Source organism: Lynx canadensis, chromosome D4 (assembly GCF_007474595.2).
Source record: "Lynx canadensis isolate LIC74 chromosome D4, mLynCan4.pri.v2, whole genome shotgun sequence".
In the NCBI taxonomy this organism is placed as follows: Eukaryota; Metazoa; Chordata; class Mammalia; order Carnivora; family Felidae; genus Lynx; species Lynx canadensis.
Genome location: NC_044315.2, coordinates 10,858,866 through 10,881,243, shown reverse-complemented (window position 1 = coordinate 10,881,243; position 22,378 = coordinate 10,858,866). Strand labels below are relative to the sequence as shown.

Below are 22,378 nucleotides of genomic sequence, written 5' to 3'. Positions count from 1 at the left end.
GGGGGTTTCTAGAAGAGATTAGCATCCAGGAGACTGTGTAAAGTGCCCACTACCGGTGGCCTCATCTGAGAGCCCACTGAGAGCCTGAACAGAACAAGAGGCTGAGTAAGGGAGAAGTCACTCTCCCTGTCTGGCTTCAAGCTGAGACAGTGGTTCTCTCCTGCCTTTGAACCTGAACCTGGTCTCGGACTGGAACTTCCACCATCAGTTGTGCTGTTTCTCAGGCCTTGGGACTCAGACTAGAACTCTGCCATCGCTCTCCTGGGTCTACAGTCTCTGGACTTGTCAGCCTCCATAATCATGTGAGCTAACTCCCTCGCTGGGTCCGGGGCAGGTGTGGCTGTAGGTAGGCCCTTTAAGGGCCATCCCTCAGTTTGTCATAGTCCTCAGGTTGAGGGCGCGAGCCAGTTGGTCTTCGAAGCCAGATGTTTTGGGGGGGCGCATCTCTCGGGTACCAGTCTTAAAAGGTGGGGTGCCCAATGTAGAGTACGAACCCTCCCTTTCTTGGGGAGACTCTCTAGGTTTTCTGTTCTCTCCAGAGGGTGGATCATTTCACCGGTGGTGGGTTTGTGTCCCAGCCTCTTCAACCCACTTCGAAGTGGTTTCCCTCTCACTTGCCCTATGGAAAAGGGTTGCTGTGCTAGTTTTTAGGTTTTTGTTTTTGTTTTTTTCAGAGAAAATTGTTCCATATATCTGTAGATTCGGTGTGTCCATGGGAGGAGGTGAGTACCAGATATTCCTACGTTGCCATGTTGAACGGGAACCCAGCCAATTCCTTATAATAAATCTCTTTATAGCCTGCTGGTTCTGTTCCTCTGGAGAACCCTAAGACAGACCCCTCACTGGAACTTTCTGAGCCACTTCCTCTCCACCTTGCTCGTCTACCATCAGAGAGTCATTGTAAGACTACAATAACCTAAGAGGACAGAAACCGTGAAGATTAAGGTATCCTCTAAACTACATACCTCCATTGGCAACATTGAACTTCACTCCAAACTCTCCAGCTGGTCCCCCGGGGCAGTGGCTGGCTGTTAGAATGATTCCACCGGCGGCCTTGATCTTTCTGATAATGCAGGAAACAGCAGGTGTCGACAAGATGCCATTCTGTCCAATAATCAGTCGTCCAATCTAGATCAGCCAAGGAAAAAAATCAATCCAGTTACACGGGATCAAAGGCATTTCAATGGGAAGTGCCCCTAGGCTCTGTTAACACACAGTCAATCACTTGCAAAAGGCATAGAGTGGGCTTTGGGTTAAGGGGTAAAGGAGAGCTCTGGCATTGCCTCCTGCCCAGTATCTCCAACACCAGTTGGGGCACTCACATGTAGCAGCCAACTATTAAGCTGTAAATTGGACCTGCCCCATTGATTTTTAGTAGTTTGAAACATCCACTTTATATATATATATATACATACATACATATATATATATACACACAATTTATTGTCAAGTCAGCTAACATACAGTGTATACAATGTGCTCTTGGTTTGGGGGGGTAGATTCCCATGGTTCATCGTTTACATACAACACCCAGTGCTCATCCCAACAAATGCCCTCCTCAATGCCCATCATCCACTTTCCCCTCTCTCGCCCCCACCATCAGTGCTTAGTTTGTTCTCTGCATTCAAGAGTCTCTTATAGTTTGCTTCCCTCTCTGTTTGAAACTGTTTTTTCCCCTTCTCTTCCCCCATGGTCCTCCATTAAGCTTCTCAAGTTCCACATGAGTGAAAACATGATATCTGTCTTTCTCTGAATTATTTCACTTAGCATAATACCTTCCAGTTCCTTCACATTGTTGCAAATGGCAGGATTTCATTCTTTCTCATTGCCAAGTAGTATTCCATTTTATATATATATATATATATATATATATATATATATACACACACACACACACACACACACACACACATCTCTTTATCCATTCGTCAGTTGATGGACATTTGGGCTCTTTCCATAATTTGGCTACTGTTGAAAGAGCTGCTATAAACATTGGGGTACATGTGCCCCTCCAGTTCTGATGACCAAAGGGTTAGCATGAAGGTTCTTAGAACCTTAGAACCTTCATGAAGGTTCCTCTACACAAGAGGTTCTTAGTTTGTTACTGGCTTAGAAACTTTGCACATGAACATGCTAGAAATTATAAGAAAAAAGAAATGGAGGTTTTCTCTGCTTCATCCCCTTCTTCTCTCTGCCTGAGCACAAATTCATACAGAAGAGTCCTGGCTTCCTATAGCCTTGTCGTCAGCAGGTGTATTTGAATGCACTCAGAACAACCACTCTTATGAAGGCAAGAATTTTATTTCTGCCACTGACAGTGAGTGTTGGGACACTGGAGAAACTATCTGGCCATGCTAGGCAGAGATCTGGAAGTCATCCATGGGTGTGGCCAGAGTCTTTCTGTAGCTACTAAGCTGAATTTTAAAAAAGAAAGCCACATAGCCCTACAGAGTATTACTCGGTATGCTTTGTCTTAAAATAGAGACCAATGTCATCTAATCCCGTGGTTCTCAAATGTTACTACAATTCAGAATCCCTAAGGAAGCCTTCAAGTTACCAATATTCAGACGGCATCCCAGACTAATTATACTGGCCTATCTAGGAGTAGGTCAAGGCTTCATAGTCTTTAAAGCTCTACAGGTGATTTCAATGTTCAGTTGAGCTTGGTGATCAAACCCCCTTGTTACTCGAGGGACCAGCAGCATGGGCACCACCGGTGAGCTTGATAGAACTGCGAACAAACTCTAGCATTGCTAGAAGTAGGTCACCGACCAAATATGACAATGAGGGAAGACACAGAAAAAAATGTGCAAAGAACAAACACAAGAGCTCCAAGAACAACAGAGTCCTGGGACGATTTAGTATAGAAAGACCCACAACATCCCCAGAGTACATATTTTCAAGTGGAGGAGACAGACCATAAACAAAACAGCCTAATAATAATATTTGCTAGTCAGATATGTATTAGGAAGGAAATCAGCAGGGTTCTGTGATAGAGAATAGTGGGGTGTCAATTTCAATAACAGCAATAAACATGACGATCATAATAGCCGTGCAATGGGAATTCCTAGAAGGCTTTAAGCAGTGGAAGTGACCTGATATCATTTACATTTTAAAAGGTCACAGGATGAGGGGCGCCTGGGTGGTTCAGTGGGTTAAGCGTCTGACTCTTGATTTTGCTCAGGTCATGATCTCACAGTCACGAGATGGAGCCCCACGATGGACTCCACGCCTGAATGCAGAGCCTGCTTGGGATAAAACAAATAAATAAACATTTTTTGAAAAATAAATAGATCAGGGCGCCTGGGTGGCGCAGTCGGTTAAGCGTCCGACTTCAGCCAGGTCACGATCTCGCGGTCCGTGAGTTCGAGCCCCGCGTCAGGCTCTGGGCTGATGGCTCGGAGCCTGGAGCCTGTTTCCGATTCTGTGTCTCCCTCTCTCTCTCTGCCCCTCCCCCGTTCATGCTCTGTCTCTCTCTGTCCCAAAAATAAAAAAAAAAAAACAAAAAAAAAAAACGTTGAAAAATAAATAGATCACAGAATGAGCAGTCCAAACGACCTTTTTAAAAAGCAAGTTGTATCATGTCAGCAAAACGTTTCAATGACTTTTGCACAAAGCCAAAGTTGTCAACGTCCTCTGTAAGCCCTGCAACACCTGATGCCCTCCGCTGTCCTCCTTCCTCTGCTCTAGCCGTACTGGCTGGTTTACCATCCCTCAGACACATCAAGCATGATCAGGGCCTTTGTCTTTGCTCTTCCCTCTGCTTAGAACTCTCTTACCCAGATATTTGCATGCCTGCCTCCTTCTATCTTTTGGGGTTTCTGTCCCAATGTCAACTAATCAGAGACAGCACCCTTCACAGACCTGTATAATACAGCGCCCACGCATTCCTAATTTTCCTATTGCCCTCTCTTTCGTTTAGCCTGTTTTAATCTTCTGTAGTATGTATATTACCACCTAATACTTCCCATTATTATTCATTTATTTCCCTGCTTTATAGAAGCTCTAAGGTCTTTGTTTTCTTCACTGCTATATTCTGACAATCTAGAACAAACCTATTATGTAGTAAGAAGACAACTAATATGTTGAATTAATTCACTGGAAAAACGAACGGCTGCTATGTGAAGAATGCATTAGAGTGATGAGCCGAAAGATCAGGTGGAAGGCTATCACAGCAGAGCTGAGTATGGATAGTCTTGGACTAGGCAAGAGGCAGGAGAAATGAAATGAAGAGATTCTATTTGAGATTTTGGAAGAGGGAGAATGAAAAGAACATGTAGTTGGAATGAAATACGGAAGACTGGAACTCTGGTAGCCAGCCTTCAAGATGGTGCCCAATGACCCTTGCCTTCTGGTAGTGGGGTCTTTGCGCAGACCCTCCCACACCAACAGGGCAGAACCACGTGGTGAGTAGAACACTGAAGAACTGAGAGTGTGTGGCTTCCAAGGTGAGGCCATACATGACACTGTCGCTTCCGTCTTGCTCTCTTGGATTGTTGACTCACTCTACAGGGGACCAGCCATTCTGTCATGAAGACACGCAAGGAGCCCTGCATAAGCACCCACAGGGAGAGGAACTGACAGCCAGCGGCAACTAGCCAGCTGTGCGAGTGGATCATCTTGCAAAGGATCCTCCGGTCCCTGTCAAACCTTCATATGACAAAGACCCCAGGAGTATGTGACTGTGACCTCATGAGAGTCCCCAGGTGAGAACAACCTATCTAGCTGTGAGCCAAATTCTCACCTATCTAGCTGTGAGCCAAATAAAGATTCGTGATCATTTTAGGCCATCAGTTGCGTCATAATTTCTTGCACAGCAATGAACAACGAATACAAGGGCCAGTGAGGGAAAGAATCCACTCCCAGATTTCTACCTTCAATAACTTAATGGGTGATGGTGTCATTTATCAAGATGGGAAAGACACAGGGACAATAATCACTCTAGTCACCGCCCTCAAGGAATAAGTCTGTAGATTCACGACTCTGAAAAACATTTGTAACCTTTGTTGACAAATTTCTGTCTCTCCCACCTTTTAGAATTGCTTGTAAAGAAACAATCTTTAAGGGGGGGGGGGGGGGGGAGAGTAATGTGTGTGTAGATAATTCTTACAGTGGTATTCGTTAGAAATGAAAAATTAAAAACAATCTTTATAAATAAGAGAGAATAAATAATGAAGGACCTATCAAGTAAAGCGTGATGCACCAACATACAGAATATTCCTCAGCCATTTTAAAGGATAATTACCAAGGTTGTGCAGCTGTGGTAGACTTAGTTCACAGCCCACAAAACATTATGATCCCCTTCCACAGGACAGACGTGTCACTGAATAGCACCCCCCTCCAGCCCCCAGCCAGGGGCTACATTTCCCAAACCACCCTTGCATCTAGTGTGGCCACACGACTAATTTCACAGCAGACGATAAACGAACAAAAGAACGGAACAGAAGTAACGCCTGTGCCTTCTGGGCCAAAGATGGTGAGAAACAGATCTACCTCATGTGCCTAGTTCCTCTTCCACAGACTCCGTGCAGGTGAACGCGCGGCTCTAGGAGATACAGAGCCACAAGATGGAAGCCAAGAGTCTTTGCTCAACAGCCAAAACCCTCTGACAGGGGTGAGAAATAACTCTCCACTGTGTTTAAAGGCAATAAAAGTTGTTTACTGTTAAAAAGGCTTACTTGCTATAACAAATGACATTTTCTTAAATGGTATAGAAGGAACACAGACAACGCTTTAATGCGAAATCAAAAACGCCGAATACAAAGTAAGTGTTACGCTATTACGACAATGTAAAGTTCTATATGCCTTGTGGCCAGGACTTGGAAAAAATACAAAAATAAATAGGTACAACTCATTTGTTAAGTAGTCAAGATTACAGACCAACTTTATATCTGAAATGAATCTCAATGATTTCCTTTTTGAAAAGGCACTATATATTCTGTTTAAGAAGGTTAATGTGAGAAAAAAAATACTTGAATGAAAATTCACCCTTTAACATTCTGGTTATCACTGATTAACAGAAGATTAAGTTCGAATTATCTGGAAATTTTACCCAGGTAGCCCCGCTCATTAAACCACCGATACCATAAAAATGGGGTAGGGCTGTACGCTGAATATAAATCTAGTTGGGGGGCATCTGAGGCACGATAAGGGCTGGAGAAGATACATGAGAGTAAGTGACAGTGCTTCTAAGGTAAGACACGGGAAATCACAAAGATATCTGCATCCCCTGCGAATGCTCACTAAAAAGTGACTTGAGCAGGGAGTGACTTTACAAATCAAGTGGGTAGGATGACCTGTTCTGTGAATACCGGTCAGCTTCTTACCCCAGCCACTCGTGTCATTGACCGACGGGCTCAGGAACAAAGCGGCCACGGTGGCAAGAAGGGAGGTTATACATGGGCTCAGCAACATGGATTTCCTCTCGCCAAAGCCAACCTGGCTACGGCCACCCCTGGGCGTGCGATCTGCCAGGAGCAGAGACCAACACTGAGTTCCCAATATGGCATCATTCCCGAGGTGATCAGCTAACCAGCTGGTGGCGGGTTGATTGCATTTGGACCACTTCCATAATGGTGGGGAAGGAACTTCGTTCTCACTGAAGGAGAGACACAGGAGAGAAGATACATCCAGAGGAAGAGGCAGAGATCAGAGGAAAGTGGCCACAAGCCAAGGAATGCCAAAGAATGTGGGAGCCACCGGAAGCCATTAGAGGCATGGAATGATTCTCCCTTAGAGCCCCCCAGTGGCAGCACGGCGCTGCTGGATTTCGGACTTCTGGCCTCTAAACTGTGACAGACGAAATTTCTGTTGTTTTAAGCCACCGTGTTAATGGCAATTAGTTACAGCAGCCGTGAGAAACTAAACCAAAAGTCTCTAAACAAACGCAAAATCTATATTCATTTCCTGAGGCTCTGATGTAGCAAACTGCCATAAACGTGGTGGCTTAAAAACCAGACAAAGTGAGTCTCTCGTAGTTCCGGAGGCCAGAAGTCTGAACTCCAGCAGGGCCCCCTTCCTCCGAAGGCTTCGGGGGAGAATCTGATCCATGCCTTTACCAGCTTCTGGTGGCCGCCCTGCATTCCCGGGTTGGTGGCCGCATCACGCCATCTCTGTCCTTCCTCTTCACCTCACCCTCTGCTCTGCGTGGCTGTTTGTTTCCTCGTCTTCCGTCAGCTCTGCCTCTACCAGTCATCCCAAGACAAACGTCATTGGGAAAAACGTGGTTTCAAGAGCTAGTAATTGATCAAAGAAATAGAGCCTTCGGAAGCCCTGTTGTTGAAGCAAAGAGCACTCACTTTCAAAGTTAAAAGATGGAGATGGGAGTCCTGCCTCCCCCGAATTGCATCCCCCTCCTCCAACACTTCAAATTCACTTTCAGACAACAGGTTATCCCTTAAAGTACCATTTCACTTTCCAACAGAAGCCCTAGAAACGCTCCCCATCCCCCCCGGGCCAATGTAGCAGACCGTTGCAGTGCAAGGAGTCAGTCTACTTACACGAGCAGCGTTGGCTTTGTTTACGGCATTGAGGCAGCATCTGACTTGTATTCCCGAGTGAAACCCAGACCGCAGCCCGGGGGGGGGTCCACGTCAAGGCATTCTGCTGCTCCCTCCTGACCCCCCCCCCCCTCGCAGGGCTTTCTCCAGTTTCCACGTGATCTGGTTTTGGCTGGAGGAGGGGGGACCAGGGTGGGCTTTCCTGCCACCGAGGAACACGTCCTTCTGTTCCCGCTTGGAAAGAGGGGCAAAGTGGACCCGAGTGCACGGTCACGTACACAAGCAACAGGTGGCACACACGTACGGATCCCAGGTAGCCACGTGAACACTGTCACACGGACAAACGAGAGACACACGCTTTCCCAGACACACAGAGACACAGACAGACACGGCATGAGCTTGTTCCTACTGAGCCGGGACTCCTAAAATCTTAGGACAGAGAGGGCGGAGCAGGGGGCAGCATGCAATTAGCCACATTTCCCGGCTGCGGGTACTTAACCCATCTCGCTGTGTCCGTTCTCCTAACTTGCTGTCAGTACCTCCCATCAGCTCTGAAACCTCACCTGGACCGCGGCAGGACTGCTGCACCCCTGCACGGGCGTAGCATCGTCGCTGACGACGATTCTCCTAAATTAGATTTAGCCACGAGTTCACAGTTTCTAATTAAGTCAAAGTCCTAGAGAGCAGCGCTGTGCAGCTGAAAGCCGCAGGCGAGGATCTCAGAGTAGGGGCAGGATTTTGACGCCACGTGAGTTTTCCCCGGTCACGTAACACTAATGAGTACGGGATTGTTTTCATGTGTGAACGAACTCCCTTAACTATGCCTCCCCCCGGATGATTTCCTTTTAGCCTTAAATAAGTCATTTGTTAAAAAGAGTCCCAAAGCGAGAAAAGAAAAAGTAAGCATGACATTCCTCAATATTCTCCACTCGCAGTGTCACAGCCCTGCAATTCCCGAAGGGAATCAGAGCACAAAAAGAGCAATAAACAGAAGCTTCCTTGATGGTTCACAGAGTGCTGTGCGGGACCACACAGCCACCGCCACGGCCATCTCCAGAGTGCATGGAAAGCCAGATGCACAAAGACATATTTCCTGTCTTCTCGGCTAAACAAAAACCAAAACCCATGAAGAAAGGCCAAGCCAGGCTGCCATGATGGCAGGGCGTCCTTCCGCCTTTCAGCCCCAGCTGCCAGGGAGGGCCGCCAGGCTTTGTGCAGTGCGGTACATGAGGAAGCAGGAGACGGCTAAGTGGAATTTCGAGAAATAACAAACTCAAGACATGGATGTGGTTATCCAAACATCAAGGGACTTCTCCATTTGCACATGGATAATTATGCAGTTACAGGCTTTGTTACATGGAGACCAGATGGGAGTAACAGCCCATCCTCAGCTTCCCGTCCCCCTGGAAGTCTGTACGCACACACTTAGGGGCTGGAAGGGGAGACGAGAGCCCACTAGAATCGAACCAAGATGGATTTCGCATTCAGTCCCTAACTTCCGGACAGGTGCAGAGAGGTTGCAGGCATCCAGAAGTTTGGGCCAAGTTCTATTTCTCAAGAGCTCATTGAGAATCAGGCCATCTAGCCTTCCTCAGGTGCAATATGGGGGCGGTGACATTAGAACTTCTGTCCCTTCTGGTATTTAGGTAATTCAGTGCTTGGAAAATACTGACATCTTCACCTTAAGGTACAGAACTTGGCTCATTAAAATAAGAAAGAGTCGGGGTGCCTGGGTGGCTCAGTCGGTTAAGCGGCCGACTTTGGCTCAGGTCATGATCTCGCGGTCTGTGAGTTTGAGCCCTGCGTCGGGCTCTGTGCTGACAGCTCGGAGCCTGGGGCCTGTTTCGGATTCTGTGTCTCCCTCTATCTGACCCTCCCCCATTCATGCTCTGTCTCTCTCTGTCTTAAAAATAAATAAACGTTTAAAAAATAAAAATAAATAAAATAAGAAAGGGTCTATTTGCTGCTGTTTTATGAAGTGATCAATCCAAATGAAGACCAGGATAGGAACCACTGGATCTACCTGGGTCAAGAAGGCAGAGTCGAGTGCCCAGAGATGATCTGAGATTTAGGGATCCAACAAGAAAGGAGATACAAACTGCCTCGCCACCTGCTAGCTACGTGGCTTCGGGCAAGGTGCTTCTGTCTCTTGGTTTTATTATCTAACGGATGGAGGGTGAGAGGAGGTAATGTAAGCAAGCTCCAGCTCAGTGTCTGACACCAAGTAAATACTCAGGGCCCTACCCTTGCTTTCCTTCCTCTTCCTCGTACCATTTCTTAATTCTCAGGTGTGAATTCCGTAATTCATAGCAATTGAACGAATTTGTTGTTTTGCTAACCCACAATGGTTTTCTAATTACAAATATATATAACACATATGCTATATATATACATATATACATTATATATAATGTATATTATACATACATATTCTACATACACATATGCACATAACATATATGTTATATATTACATGTGTGTATACATATGTAACATGTATATATGTAATATATAACATGTGTGTGTGCATGTTATGTGTGTTATGTGTGCATGTGCATGTATATATTATATGTATATAATATACATTGTATATAACATATATGTGTAGATATGTTATATGTGTTATATGTGTGTGTATAAGTGTATAATATATATACATATATATTATACATACACTTATATATAATTACATATATTTATGTAAATATATATAATTAAGTATAATATATATTGTATATAATATAATTATATACTATATATATGTTGTATATAATATAATATAATTATATACTATATATATGTTGTATATAATATAATATAATTATATACAATATATATAATAAATATATATAATTCAGTAAATATATATAATTACTTATATATTATATACATTCCTTTTTTGAACATTTAGGAAGAACACATCAGCAAGAAGAAAATAAGAGTGATCTGTAAATCTAAAAATGAACACTGTTAACTTTCTGTGTGTACTGTTTGTATCTTGGTATCTCCGTTTCCCTTTCTGTCTCTTTCATTTACATAGTTCCATATTTTTGCAGAAGGGATTTTCTGTCACCTACATCTTTCACTTAATATACCCAGCCCTTCCCTGGCGTCTGTGTCTCTAGGTCACTGACTATTCTTCCACAACGCGATTTTAGCGTCTATATAGTCTTCCATTATTTAAATGTACCGTCCTTCATAGACTAATATAAAAGCGTTCTTCCACCCGAGGTTTTTAGATGCGAAACTAAAAAGCGTTTGAGGACTAAAACCACGCTACAAAATCAGGTAAACTGAATGTAGCCTGCCAATAATGAAATAGCAAATTAGTTGTAAACTGCCTACGTAAGTACAAGGTCTTTTTTCTTCGACCACCAGGCCTCCTGACTGAGAAGCTGCTGACGCCCATGGTAAGGAGTGACAGGACCATGTCTGTACCCCTGTCGTGACCTTCATCTTTTTCTTTCCTTGCCCCTGTCTGTGCCTCTGACGTGTACTGTCTCCTGCTATGTGCTATGCCCATCTCCTAACTTACCCGTGGTGTTGAGCTCACTGCAGAAAGCTGTCCCTGCAAGACAGATTCCTGCCTAGCACAGTATGATTTATATTACTTATATTTCTTACTTTCAGCCCATCCAACTCCAGCACAAGTTCTATTCATTATCATAGAAACATAGATCATTTGGGAACATTAAGTCACCTCCTTCGGGTCTATGCAGGCTTCATATGTTTCTGAAATCTGGTCTACTCTCCTCTTGAATACATCCAGGGAAGAAGACATATATTTGGAGGAGGGGGAGTTCTGTGCACATGTGCACACACATAAGCTATTTGATAAACTTTCTAAATGCTTAAGAATACTTTCCATCTGGCACATTTATAGGTAGACAGAAAAAATTATATATATGTATATATACACACACACACACATATATATACATGAAGATACACACACACACACACACACGTATATGTGCCTATATGTTCCCCTCAAAACTCAGTCTCTATAGCCATGTGGTTTTTTTTTTTTTTCAGAGTAGTTGTCACAATCCATTAAAATGCATTTGTGTGGCTTGTTAAATAAATTCCATCAGACCCATTTCTGTCTGGTTGGGAAATAATCACAGGCCATTTGCTAAGAGCCCCTACTCCTTATACTCTGTTCCAGTGAACTAAAGACCCCTGGCAATAAAAGATTTACAACTCAGCAAGATTCAACAATTTACTGTTATTTATGACAGCAGGGCTGGGTCTTCTGTATTATATTCCGCGTTTGCATCTGTCACTTTACGTTTGGGAGATGCTGTCCAAAAAAAGATTATGCCTCCTAACCAAACATTCAGCAAGGCTGCAGGACCAGGCACCCCTGACAAACATCCTGACCGAACACTTTAACGCATCTCTGGTGCCTACAGCTGTGCATTTTCAGACGCCTCAGCAGATTAGCGTGGAGTCTCTTAGCCTCTGCCTGGTCTGTTCCTCTCAGTAATCTCTCACGTGGCCCAGTCCATTAGGCTGGAAAATCCTCATGAAACGAGCAGATTAAGAGCTGGCTTCGGTAGAGGGGTGTTCTGCTTTAACACAGCGCGAGCCTCAGAAAGGTTTAAGGTGTGGAAAAGCTTGGCCCGGACTCGGCTAATTTCGTAACAGGAAATAATGCACAGACCCTGCGAAGAAAAACAATCCTTTGAGTTCAAGTCCATGCCAGAGCAGCTGTTGCCACCTCGATGTCCGAGGCAGGGTGTGTGTGTGCATGTGTGTTTGTGTGTGCATGAGTGTGTGTGTGTGTGTGTGTGTGTGTGGCATGAGTGGCGTGTGCACGCACGAGGAGCGGGGACAGGATGGTGACTTCAGGAGTCACCGCCCAAGCCTTAGCCCGCAGCATGGCGGAGTACCAAAAGTCCAGTAGAAACCTTACCAAAGAACTGTGATCTCCACAGCAACAGGCATTTTCTGATCCGTAAAGCTACCGAGACTAAAAGAAAATGTACACGTGCACACGTCCTTTTATTCTATTCGGAGGGAAAGAGTTTGGTGATAATTGTGTTACATGAATAAATAACTCCTAATAATCCGTTACCATCTTCAATCGTCCCATCCACCCTGGAAGATGTGTAGAAAGTGGTTTTACCTTCCCAATTTTGATAAAGGAGGAAGCAAATCCCAGAAGGCCAGGTGACTTCTCCACGGTCACATAAGTTACCAATGGTAGTGTCATCATTCAAACCCAGAGCTTCTCCTTTTTGCTTTGTTATTCTTTACTGATGTGTTGAATGACCAAAGCAATGCACATCCATGGATGATCTTTTAGTAAAGAGAAGTATATGACATAGTAAGGGAGAAGATTCTCCTTCCCCCGCCATATGCACCCACATACCCCAGACGTATTCACTGTTACCTGTTAGCTGGAGTATGTCCTTCCAACCCTATTTTCTATGCCTACCCAACAGTGGCATCATGCTACCCATGATCCCCTACTAATTGCTTTGTTTCACGGAATATAAACGATCATTCACAGCCTTTTCATGTCCATATAGGCCCACCTCCTTTGTTCATGCGTTTTAACGCATCCATGGTGTGACCGTGCCATAAATTATGTACCTGTTCTCTCCTGTTAAACATATAAATGTTTACACATTTCTCTTTTGCAAAAGCGGCAGTGAGTATTCTTGTACGTAGACGTTTCCACATTCGTATCAGGAAATTTACAGGATAGATTCTTAGATTAAGGGATTCTTGGATTATTGGATAAATAGTCCATTACTTTTGACACACACTGCCAAACTGCCCAGCCAAAAGGTTTATCGATTTAACTCCCATTTAACATGACAATTTAACATGTCGATTTAACATGACAGTTTTCCAACATTCACGCCAACCCTGAGTGCTTTCAATTTTTTTCATCTTGATGGATTTTTTTTGTTTCTATTTCTTCAGTTATTAATGAGGATGTCCTTTTCAGGTGTTTGTCGTTGTAGTTGACAATAGTTCTTCTGAATTTTCTGAATTTTTTTTACTAACTTGGAAAAGCTTTTCATACACTACGTATATTAACCATTTGTTATAAAACTCTCCTCCCAGTATTCTGTGGCATCTTTTGCCAAATAGAATAAACTCTGGTCTTCTGATTTCAACTTTTCTCTTTCCATTAGAAAGCCCTAAAAACAAAACCAGATACCCCTAGCCACAAAAGAGGACTCTTCTTAGAGGAAAATAATAGAAGGGCAACAATTAAATATCATATTTATGCAAAACACCTACAGGTAGAGACTTGGAAAGGGAAAGAAAATTTCTGTGACTTTATGCCAAGGGAAAGGATTTCTTTGGAGATTGAGCGTTCCTGAAAATTTTCTCTTCCTACGAATACAAGCATCACTCCAAAATTTGACATCACTAAAAATATAGGAGATGAAAGGTATTTAAAGCTTAAGAAAATGTGGATGTTAACAAGCCTTGTATATATTCCAGATATCCTCTTATTCGTAATCAGTGAGAGTCAAGTCAGATAAAAGGACCCAAAGCTTTACCTTTGGCTATGCAAGTGTAAACATTAAAGGCATATTGGCCAAATCATGAGTGCTGGCAATAACTGTCAAAGCTGTAGGCTAACAAAGGACACTGAGCTTTCTACCTTCGATTTAAAAATCCCTGGGAAATCCAGACCTTTTTATCCCCCTGCCTGTTATTCTCAAATAATCCTGTTCAAATCCTATTACGGGATTCGCTTACCTAACTGTTGTCTAACACAAGAGTGGCTAGGGCCCAAAAGATAGAGGTTAAGGTTAGTGAAGCCAATACCTATGCTTAGATTCCTCAAAACTAGGTTCCAACTTCTATCCCTCAAGTCTTAACAGAAACTACCAAACTTGCATAGTTCACGAAGGGCTCAGAGAGAACAGATGTTTTATAGAAAATTCGTAGGGCAAGTTTCACACATACTGTTGCTGGTGTGTGTGTGTGTGTGTGTGTGTGTGTGTGTGTGTGTGTGTTCAATAAACATCATTATGCTTTATCCCAAGATTTAATAAAGTAGCTTAGTTAAAAATGTCATCTGGGTCTCTGGACACATTCAACAAAGCTTAAAATAACCCACCCCAGCAACTGGGAGGGCCCAGCTGTTCACAAAACCTCTCCCATGCCTTTTCCTTCCCCATTAAAAAAAAAGAGTGAATGAAGACTTGAGGCTAAAAGATTCAAGGATGAACTGACTGAACAGGAAGATGGATGGAGCCAAGGACACCCTAAAATTTGCTATTTCTCATCTAATAGACTTGCCACTTCCAAAACCCAGGGATGGGGATTTGGGAGGGGAAGCAAGATAAAGTTCTAGCAGTCTCTTTAGGGCTTTCTCGTGCATCCCAAACCCGCTCTTCCTAATGTCTGGGCCACAGCAGCTCATTCCATTCACCTATTCTGGAGTGAACACCGGAAAATGCAGAGCAGTCACCATCCGGTTCTGTTTCCCTTCTGGAGACAAGACCTGAAGCCGGCCCAGCCCAGGTTTCCAGATCCATTCCAGGAAAGAAGGTTTCGGTGTTGAGACACCGGCTTGCTTCCCTCTGGACATCCCACACACCACCACATCCCACCCTGCCTCCCTTGCAAATCTATTTTCCTTTTTCTTTGGGGCCACATCAAAATTTGTAACCCAGATAGTTCTAAGAAATGTCAAGGCAGGTGCATTCCCATTCTTTGAAACAACCACCTTTTTGTGGCCCATTAGAATCAAACACAATCAGTGTAAGCAACCTTCTCAAAGCCACACCCAAGTCCCTTGCTGACCCAGCCTTCTTCATACCACTGCCCTTCAACTTCTACCCCTAAAAGACTTCACAAGGCATCGAGGAGTTCTTGAATTCTGTAAGCTGAACGGTACTGCTAACATTACCATTACCATTGGTGATTATCCCATAGCCAGTATGGTGTGTGGCCGATCAACAAAAGGATTTTCTCTCGGCTAAAACTTGCGACAGAGCTCTATGCCGTTCTGTTCAATACATGCAGTCAAATCATTATTGTATGAGATGTATTCACAGGCCGCAATAATATTCCCTGACACTTCTTAAAGCTACGGATGTTACAAAATGCTTTTGGTGGCAGCTCTCCATTTGATTCCCAGGATAATTCAGCCATGCTGTCATACCCAATTTATAGATGAGGAAACAAGTGGTTTCTAGGTATTTCAAGAGGCTGAAGCATTTGGTCTGCAACTTGTACAACAGAGCTAGGAAAAGAAAGTGAGCCTTCCAGCTGCCGGCACAGTGATTTTTCCACCATACCTCATTGTCTCCCAGGCTAAAGTCAAAAGAGAGTGTGGTTATCATAGGACGAAATCTCATTTGGGTTTGCCAAATATGCCTTGGTAGCATTGGGTGCCCTACTTTAGTTAATTTCAAGTTGCTTTTGGTTGTAACGGTCTGGCTCTGCTGAAAAAAATACTAGATTTTAAATGTTAAGTTATACGGCAGTGAGAAAGAATGAAGTCCTGCCATTTGCAGCAACATGGATGGAACTGGAAAGTATTACGCTGAGTGAAATAAGTCAGTCAGAGAAGGATAGGTATCATATATTTTCACTCATATGTGGATCTTGAGAAACTGAACAGAAGACCATGGGGGAAGGGAAGGGGAAAAAATAGTTACAAATAGGGAGGGAGGCAAACCATAAGAGACTCTTAAATACAGAGAACAAACAGGGTGGATGGTGGGGCTGGGGATGGGGGGCGGGGAGGGATATTGGGTGACGGGCACTGAGGAGGGCACTTGTTGGGATGAGCACTGGGTGTTCTACGTAAGCCACTTTGACAATAAATTATATTCATAAAAAAACAAAATAAAAATAAACAAATGTTAAGAGACAGAGCTGTGCTCTCCAGTATGATAGCTATTAACCGCTTGTAGCTATTTAAATTTAAATTTCAGTATTAATTAAATAATACGTAAGATTCAGTTCTTCAGTCACAGCAGGTGCATTTCAAGTGTTTGATAATCACATGTGACTAGTGGCTAGGACAGATTACAGAACCTTTCCACCACCATAGAAAGTTCTATCGGACAGCGATGATACACAGTGTCATCTCCAGAGACAGAAGACTTTAGAAAAAGTCAGAAATGTCTTGAGGCAGACACAGCGCTGCCATCTGTCCAGTATTAAAGGTATTTTAGGACTTGAAAAAAAAAAAAGATTAGAACAACGAGAGGAGAGAGAGACGCCCTTAGTCACACATGGGTCCACCCAGAGGAAGGCAAAGGCATTTATTCATAATGTAGCCATTATTTGCATTTAGCTCTTGAAATCTTCATGAGATTAGAATAAATTGACACCTAGAGAATTTAAACCCCTGCAGAGTACCTGAAGCAGATGGAAAAAGAAATAGGATAAAAGATCAATTAGTTACAAACTAAGTTTAAATTAGCAATAAAGTTTCCCAGTTCTTTTAAATGATGCTCTTTACTCCTCATACTTAGTATTTTTCTTTTGCTCTATATAGTATGACACAGTTTGTATCTTTAAAAGAGAATTAAAATACTTCTGGGGACTTTTTAGATAAGTTCACACAACCACATAAAAATTACAAAAACAGTTAAAAAAAATCTCTTCTCCTTTATTTACTAATCCATTCAAATTCATTGTATACAAATTCAAGAGTCCATAGTGATATTCAAAAGAGGAAAAGCAAAACAAAATTCACTTGTCACCAGCGGAAGTAGCTATTTCACCAAATCCTTATTCTGAAGGGTGGTAATTTAAACAGAAGAAGAGGGGCACCGAGGTGGCTCAGTTGGTTGAGCATCTGACTTCAGCTCAGATTATCCCACAGTTGCCAAGTTTGAACCCCTCATAGGGTTCCCTGCTGTCAGTGCGAGCCCACTTTGGATCTTCTGTCCCCCGCTCTCTCTCTGCCCTCCCCCATTCTCTTCTCTCTCTCTCTCTCTCTCTCTCTCTCTCTCTCTCTCTCAAAAATAAACATTTTTGAAAGAGAGAAAGATAAACATGTGTTCTGCTGTTCCAGAAGGAACTATATTACAGAATAACCAAATAGCCCAATAGTGAGGAAAATGCCCAGTTCATAAGAAAATGCAGCTAAACGCATGTAGATGGAATTAGAGAATTCAAAAATCATTTTGCAAACCCTAATGAAATAAACCACTCAAGCCAGGATCATTAACAGACGCTCAAACCATCAGATAAAAGTTGATAGGGAAGGGATATTCACATGGTACAAAGTTCACTCTGCAGGCTACTGGCTAGTTTCAAGGGGGAAAATACTGGAAGATAGAGGCAATCACCACAATAGCCCTATAATCATCTCAGCATCATGAATAATGGGTCGACCAGAGAATGTTTCCTAACAAGGTATAACATGAATATACATCAGTGCCTATAAAATTGTCTTGCAAAAGAAAAAAAGAAAAAGAAAAGAAATATTGAGCCTGAATCTAATGAAACCTTTAGAACTAATTCCTAGCGCGCGCACGCGCACACACACACACACACACACACACACACACACACACAGGAAATATAGTGAAAAGTTAAATGACACCATAAAAAAAAAGATCAGAAAATTCAAGTAAGGGTCGGGGGTGGAGGGGAGCATTCTACAGGACAACCAATCAAGCTAGTCTCTTCAACAAGTCAGTTTCATTAATACGAAATAAAAATAAAGAGGGAGGTATTTTCTAGATTAAAAGAGACTTAAGACAAATAACCAAATCCACTGTGTGTTCCTTGAGTAGAAGAAACTAGTCTGAAAAAATAGCTATGAAAGACATTTCAGAATAATTGAGGAGATCTGAATGTGTACTGGGTAATAAGCGATACAAAGAAATCATGTTTTATTTTATTTGGGATGATAATGATATTGTAACTATCAAGAAAATGGTTCTCAGTTTTTACAGATCCACACTGAATTTAGGGATAAAATGTCATTTTCTTTAATATACTTTAAAATACATTAGCCCTCAAAAAAAGATGAAACATATATAGAAAAAAATGTGAACGATCTAGGGTATGGGCATACGGATGTCATTTATCTATTCTCCCCACTTTTCCAAAAGTTTGAAATTTTCATAATTTTATAATAAAAAAAATTTTATCCCAAATTGAATAGGTATATGTCTGAGAAGCTATTTCAAACTCGATAGTATATTAAAACATAAGTAGTGCATCCACCATTTTGGAGATTCCAAACTTCTGTTCCCCTTCAGCAATTATATAATCAAAGAGCAACTGCTGGGTTTTTTTTTTTTTAACATTAAACTGTATAGTAAAATTAACTTTTTCTATCAAAACCAAGATTTTTCAGATACAGAGAATGCAACCCACACAGTCACATCCAAGTCAGTTCCAAGAGAATACATTGTATGTTTCTACAATCTTTCTAGCCTATTATGAATATCTAACGTGAACGCTTTCTAAAAAGGCAAGAATCAAAAGCTTTCAGAATCAAAACTCCTCATTCCTGAGTGTAACTCCGCAGGCCAAGTCAGGGGGCAAGCTCCTTCTCATCAATTACCCATCATTCAAGACCAATCTGGCTTTTGGTAAACCCCCGTTCTCCTGAAGCCAGCCTTCAGGTCATCCATTCGCTTCAGCAAAAGCCCTCAAGAAGGTGAACAAAATGAGGAAAAAAATAGGTTAAAACTGGCTTCCTGAAACACTGATAAATGTGGACCATTCCCTTCGCCCATACCCACCGATTTTAGAAATAATGCTTTCGGATACTTTAAGAGATGGTGCTTATATGTGTATTTTAACTTGTCACTCTGTCCCACGGAACAACCACCAGGTTAAGTGTGACTCTATCTTAACCATTTATTAACATACACTATCTCCTAAAATCAACTCTACCCTTAACGTAAATGAAATGTATTTATCAGAGGAGACCCACTGAAGAGGTCGTGGAGCCCTGATCATCAAGCGTGCCAAGAAATAAGAAAGCTTCATAATAATTTGCCCGTGCAAATCAACAACTGTAGCTTCTCAAATCTCACCCGCGATAAATGAGCGGATATTTCTCTCATGTCCCGGAAAAAGTGGCCCGGGAAAGAATATGAAAGCTGCCACAGCTCCCCCAAGGCCCATTATTCTCCGTCACTCCACGGGAACAGCTGTGTCCGACAGAGTAAAAGACCGTTCGTCAACCTGTCTCCAACTCCCCGATTCAAGCCAACTTCCATCAATCCCAAGTACGGAACCAGAGAGAAATACAAGTCTTGAATCTCTAGCAGCATCGTCTCCACCACCCATCACACGCCTCGGCTCTTTTCTCCTAATTGCTTTTGGGTTATTTTACTTAAAAAAAAAAAATCCACTTCCATCATCCCTAAAACACTGAGCGAGGGGAATTATAGTAGACAAAATGAAGCATGGACAGCCCTAAAGATTAAAAAAAGAAAGAAGTTGAGAACGCTAAACAGAGGGGATCAGGAAGGCAAAAGGGAGTCCAAATGCCAGATAATTATTTAGTGTGGTTTTTTTTTTTTAATTTTTAATGCTTATTTTTGAGAGAGAGAGAGCACAAGTGGGGAGGGGCGGAGAGAGAGGGAGACACAGAATCCAAAGCGGGCTCCAGGCTCTGAGCTGTCAGCACAGAGCCTGACGCGGGGCTCGAACCCACGAACTGTGAGTTCATGACCTGAGCTGAAGTCAGACACTTAACTACTGAGCCACCCAGGCACCCCATTCAGTTTCTTTCTTTTTTTTAATGTTCACACTCCCATACACATCTGCAGAGATTTCACTTAAATGTGCTATGTACGTGCACCCGACCGTATTACCAAGACTGAAATTACTCTTTTCGACAATGTTTCCCACAGAGACCCCTGCAGTGAGGGGTCCCTCTTACAGACATGGTGGGAAAGCTGCCCTGCCTGGTTGCGGAAGGAGGAAATTGGGGTATGGGATGATGCCAGAAGGTGTTTCTAGTTGTAGGACAGAAAGGGAGGAGGGAGAAGAAGGGAAAACCCAAGGTCTGAGAACTCAGATGGCAAGAGAAGCCTGCAGAGGTCGTGGGAGAACAGAGAGGAAATCAGGAGGGACACAGAATGGGGGGAAGAGACAGGAAACGCAGTCAAACGCCAAAGAGCATCTTGCAGAGGAGTTAGGAATTGCTTCAAGGAAGGCATCGTAAGCCTCATCTCCGATCATTCGGAGCTACCCCCACAGACACAACTGCGAGCCCAGGCTGTAGAGCATCAAACTGATCTCCACCCCAACCCTACCCTCATCAGATCAACAGTGAAGTAATTGCCCTGGGTTCACAAACCACTTATATTAAAAAAAACCTTTAGGGTGCACTCTTGCCAAATGCGTCAGGGATCAACGCTGGTGTGTGTGTGTGTGTGTGTGTGTGTACCCGCGGGTGTGTTTGAGACAACACTCCTGTTCAATTTCTGGCGGAGCCAAAATTTAGGGTGGAAGGAGGGGACAGCAAATAGAACACGGGAGGGGAAAAAAAAAAAGAAGGAAAAAGGGGGGAAACACTGCGTTGCCGGCCTAGGGAAGACGCGCGGGTTGGAAGGGCAGTGGACGCGGGTCAGAACAAATAGTTGTGAAGGGCTGGGGAGAAGGCCCAACAGGACCGCGGGCAGGTGCGGGACGCGGGCCGAGTCCGGGCGAGGTCAGGGCGACGCGGCGGGGTCCCCGGAGGCGGAACCCTGAAGGCCTTGGGGGCGGTGGGCGCTGACACCGTGGGGCGTCCCGGACGCGGGAGGCTGCGGGCCTCGGCGGCGGGCCGCTGGAGGAGAGGACCCGGGATGGGGGGCGGGGGCGGGGGACGGCGGACGGGAAGCGAGGCTCGGCCGGGGCGGGTCACTCACCCCGTTGGCCGCGGCCATCTGCACCACGATCTCGGTGGCCGTCCTGCTGAAGTACCTGCCGTCGCTGCCCACCACCATGGTGCAGCCCTGGCGGTCGCGCAGGTCGATGGACGACAGCACGCTCTGGATGAAGTTGGGCAGGTAGTTGCGCTGGCCCTCGAAGAGGCCGGTGGGCCGCCGCAGCCCCCCGCCGCCGGCCGGCCGCTGGTCCTCGTAGGGCACCGTGGGCACCGTCAGCACCGGGATGGGGCTCCCCTCCATGGCGCCTCCTGGCCGGTCCTGCCGCGGCTCCCGGGAGCCGGAGGGAATCTGCCGCCCGCCGGACGCCCCCTCCCCCTCCCCACCAGCCTGGCGGCGCGCCCGGGCTCCGCCTCGCGCCCCGGGCCCCCCCTCCGCCGCCGGCCCTGCGCCCTCCGGCGGCACCGACAGCCGTCCCTCCCCGCGCCGCCCCGGCAGAGTTCGGCTCCCACCCCCCAAGAAAGTCTGCTCCTGCCCCACTCCCTCTTGGGCCGGAGCTCCGGAGGCGCTGGCAGTGTGGAGCCCCAGCTGGAGTCGCTTTCGGGGCGTCCCCAAGTCCGCTCCCCGGGGCCGGCTAGCCCGGCCCCCGGCGACCCTCCTCGCGCGCCCGGCCCAAGCCTCCCCCCAGGGCGATCGCTTCTCCCCGGATCACACCCTCCGCCAGAAAACAGCCTGGGGCCGGTGAGAGCTTGAGCAGGACTTGGGGACCTCTCCGAGACCCCCCAGCCTCTCTCCCCTCCCACCGCAGCCCTGTCTCCCGGTCTCCCTGCAAGTGGGCAGTTTAGGAGCACAAGTTTCTCTTTTGAACAAGGACGAGGGAGGGAGCTGGGAGGGGGCTGAACCTTTTGCCACCAGCGAACAGCCCCAGCCAAAAATAACCCTGGAAAGGCGAACTGAGAATTGTCATCTTCTGCCAGCGCTGAAATTGGAGGCTGAGCCTTGCGTGTGTGTGTGTGTGTGTGTGTGTGTACCCCACCACTACCATTTGTTGCAGGGAATCACATACTGTCAGGCCCTTCAATCCGGCGGGACCCACCC

General features: G+C 44.8%; 1 protein-coding gene across 1 annotated transcript in view; it reads right to left on the bottom strand.

The window, feature by feature from the left end:
* Positions 1-21,598, bottom strand: part of PGM5 (phosphoglucomutase 5) — a 179,831-nt gene extending 158,233 nt beyond the window's left edge. The window contains exons 1-2 of the mRNA XM_030293823.1: positions 21,323-21,598; positions 966-1,128 (exon numbers count right to left, since the gene is read on the bottom strand). Coding sequence (XP_030149683.1) covers positions 966-1,128; positions 21,323-21,583 — 424 coding nt within the window. The 5' untranslated portion in view covers positions 21,584-21,598. The remainder of the gene's footprint in view (positions 1-965; positions 1,129-21,322) is intronic.
* Positions 21,599-22,378: the final 780 nt, after the last annotated feature.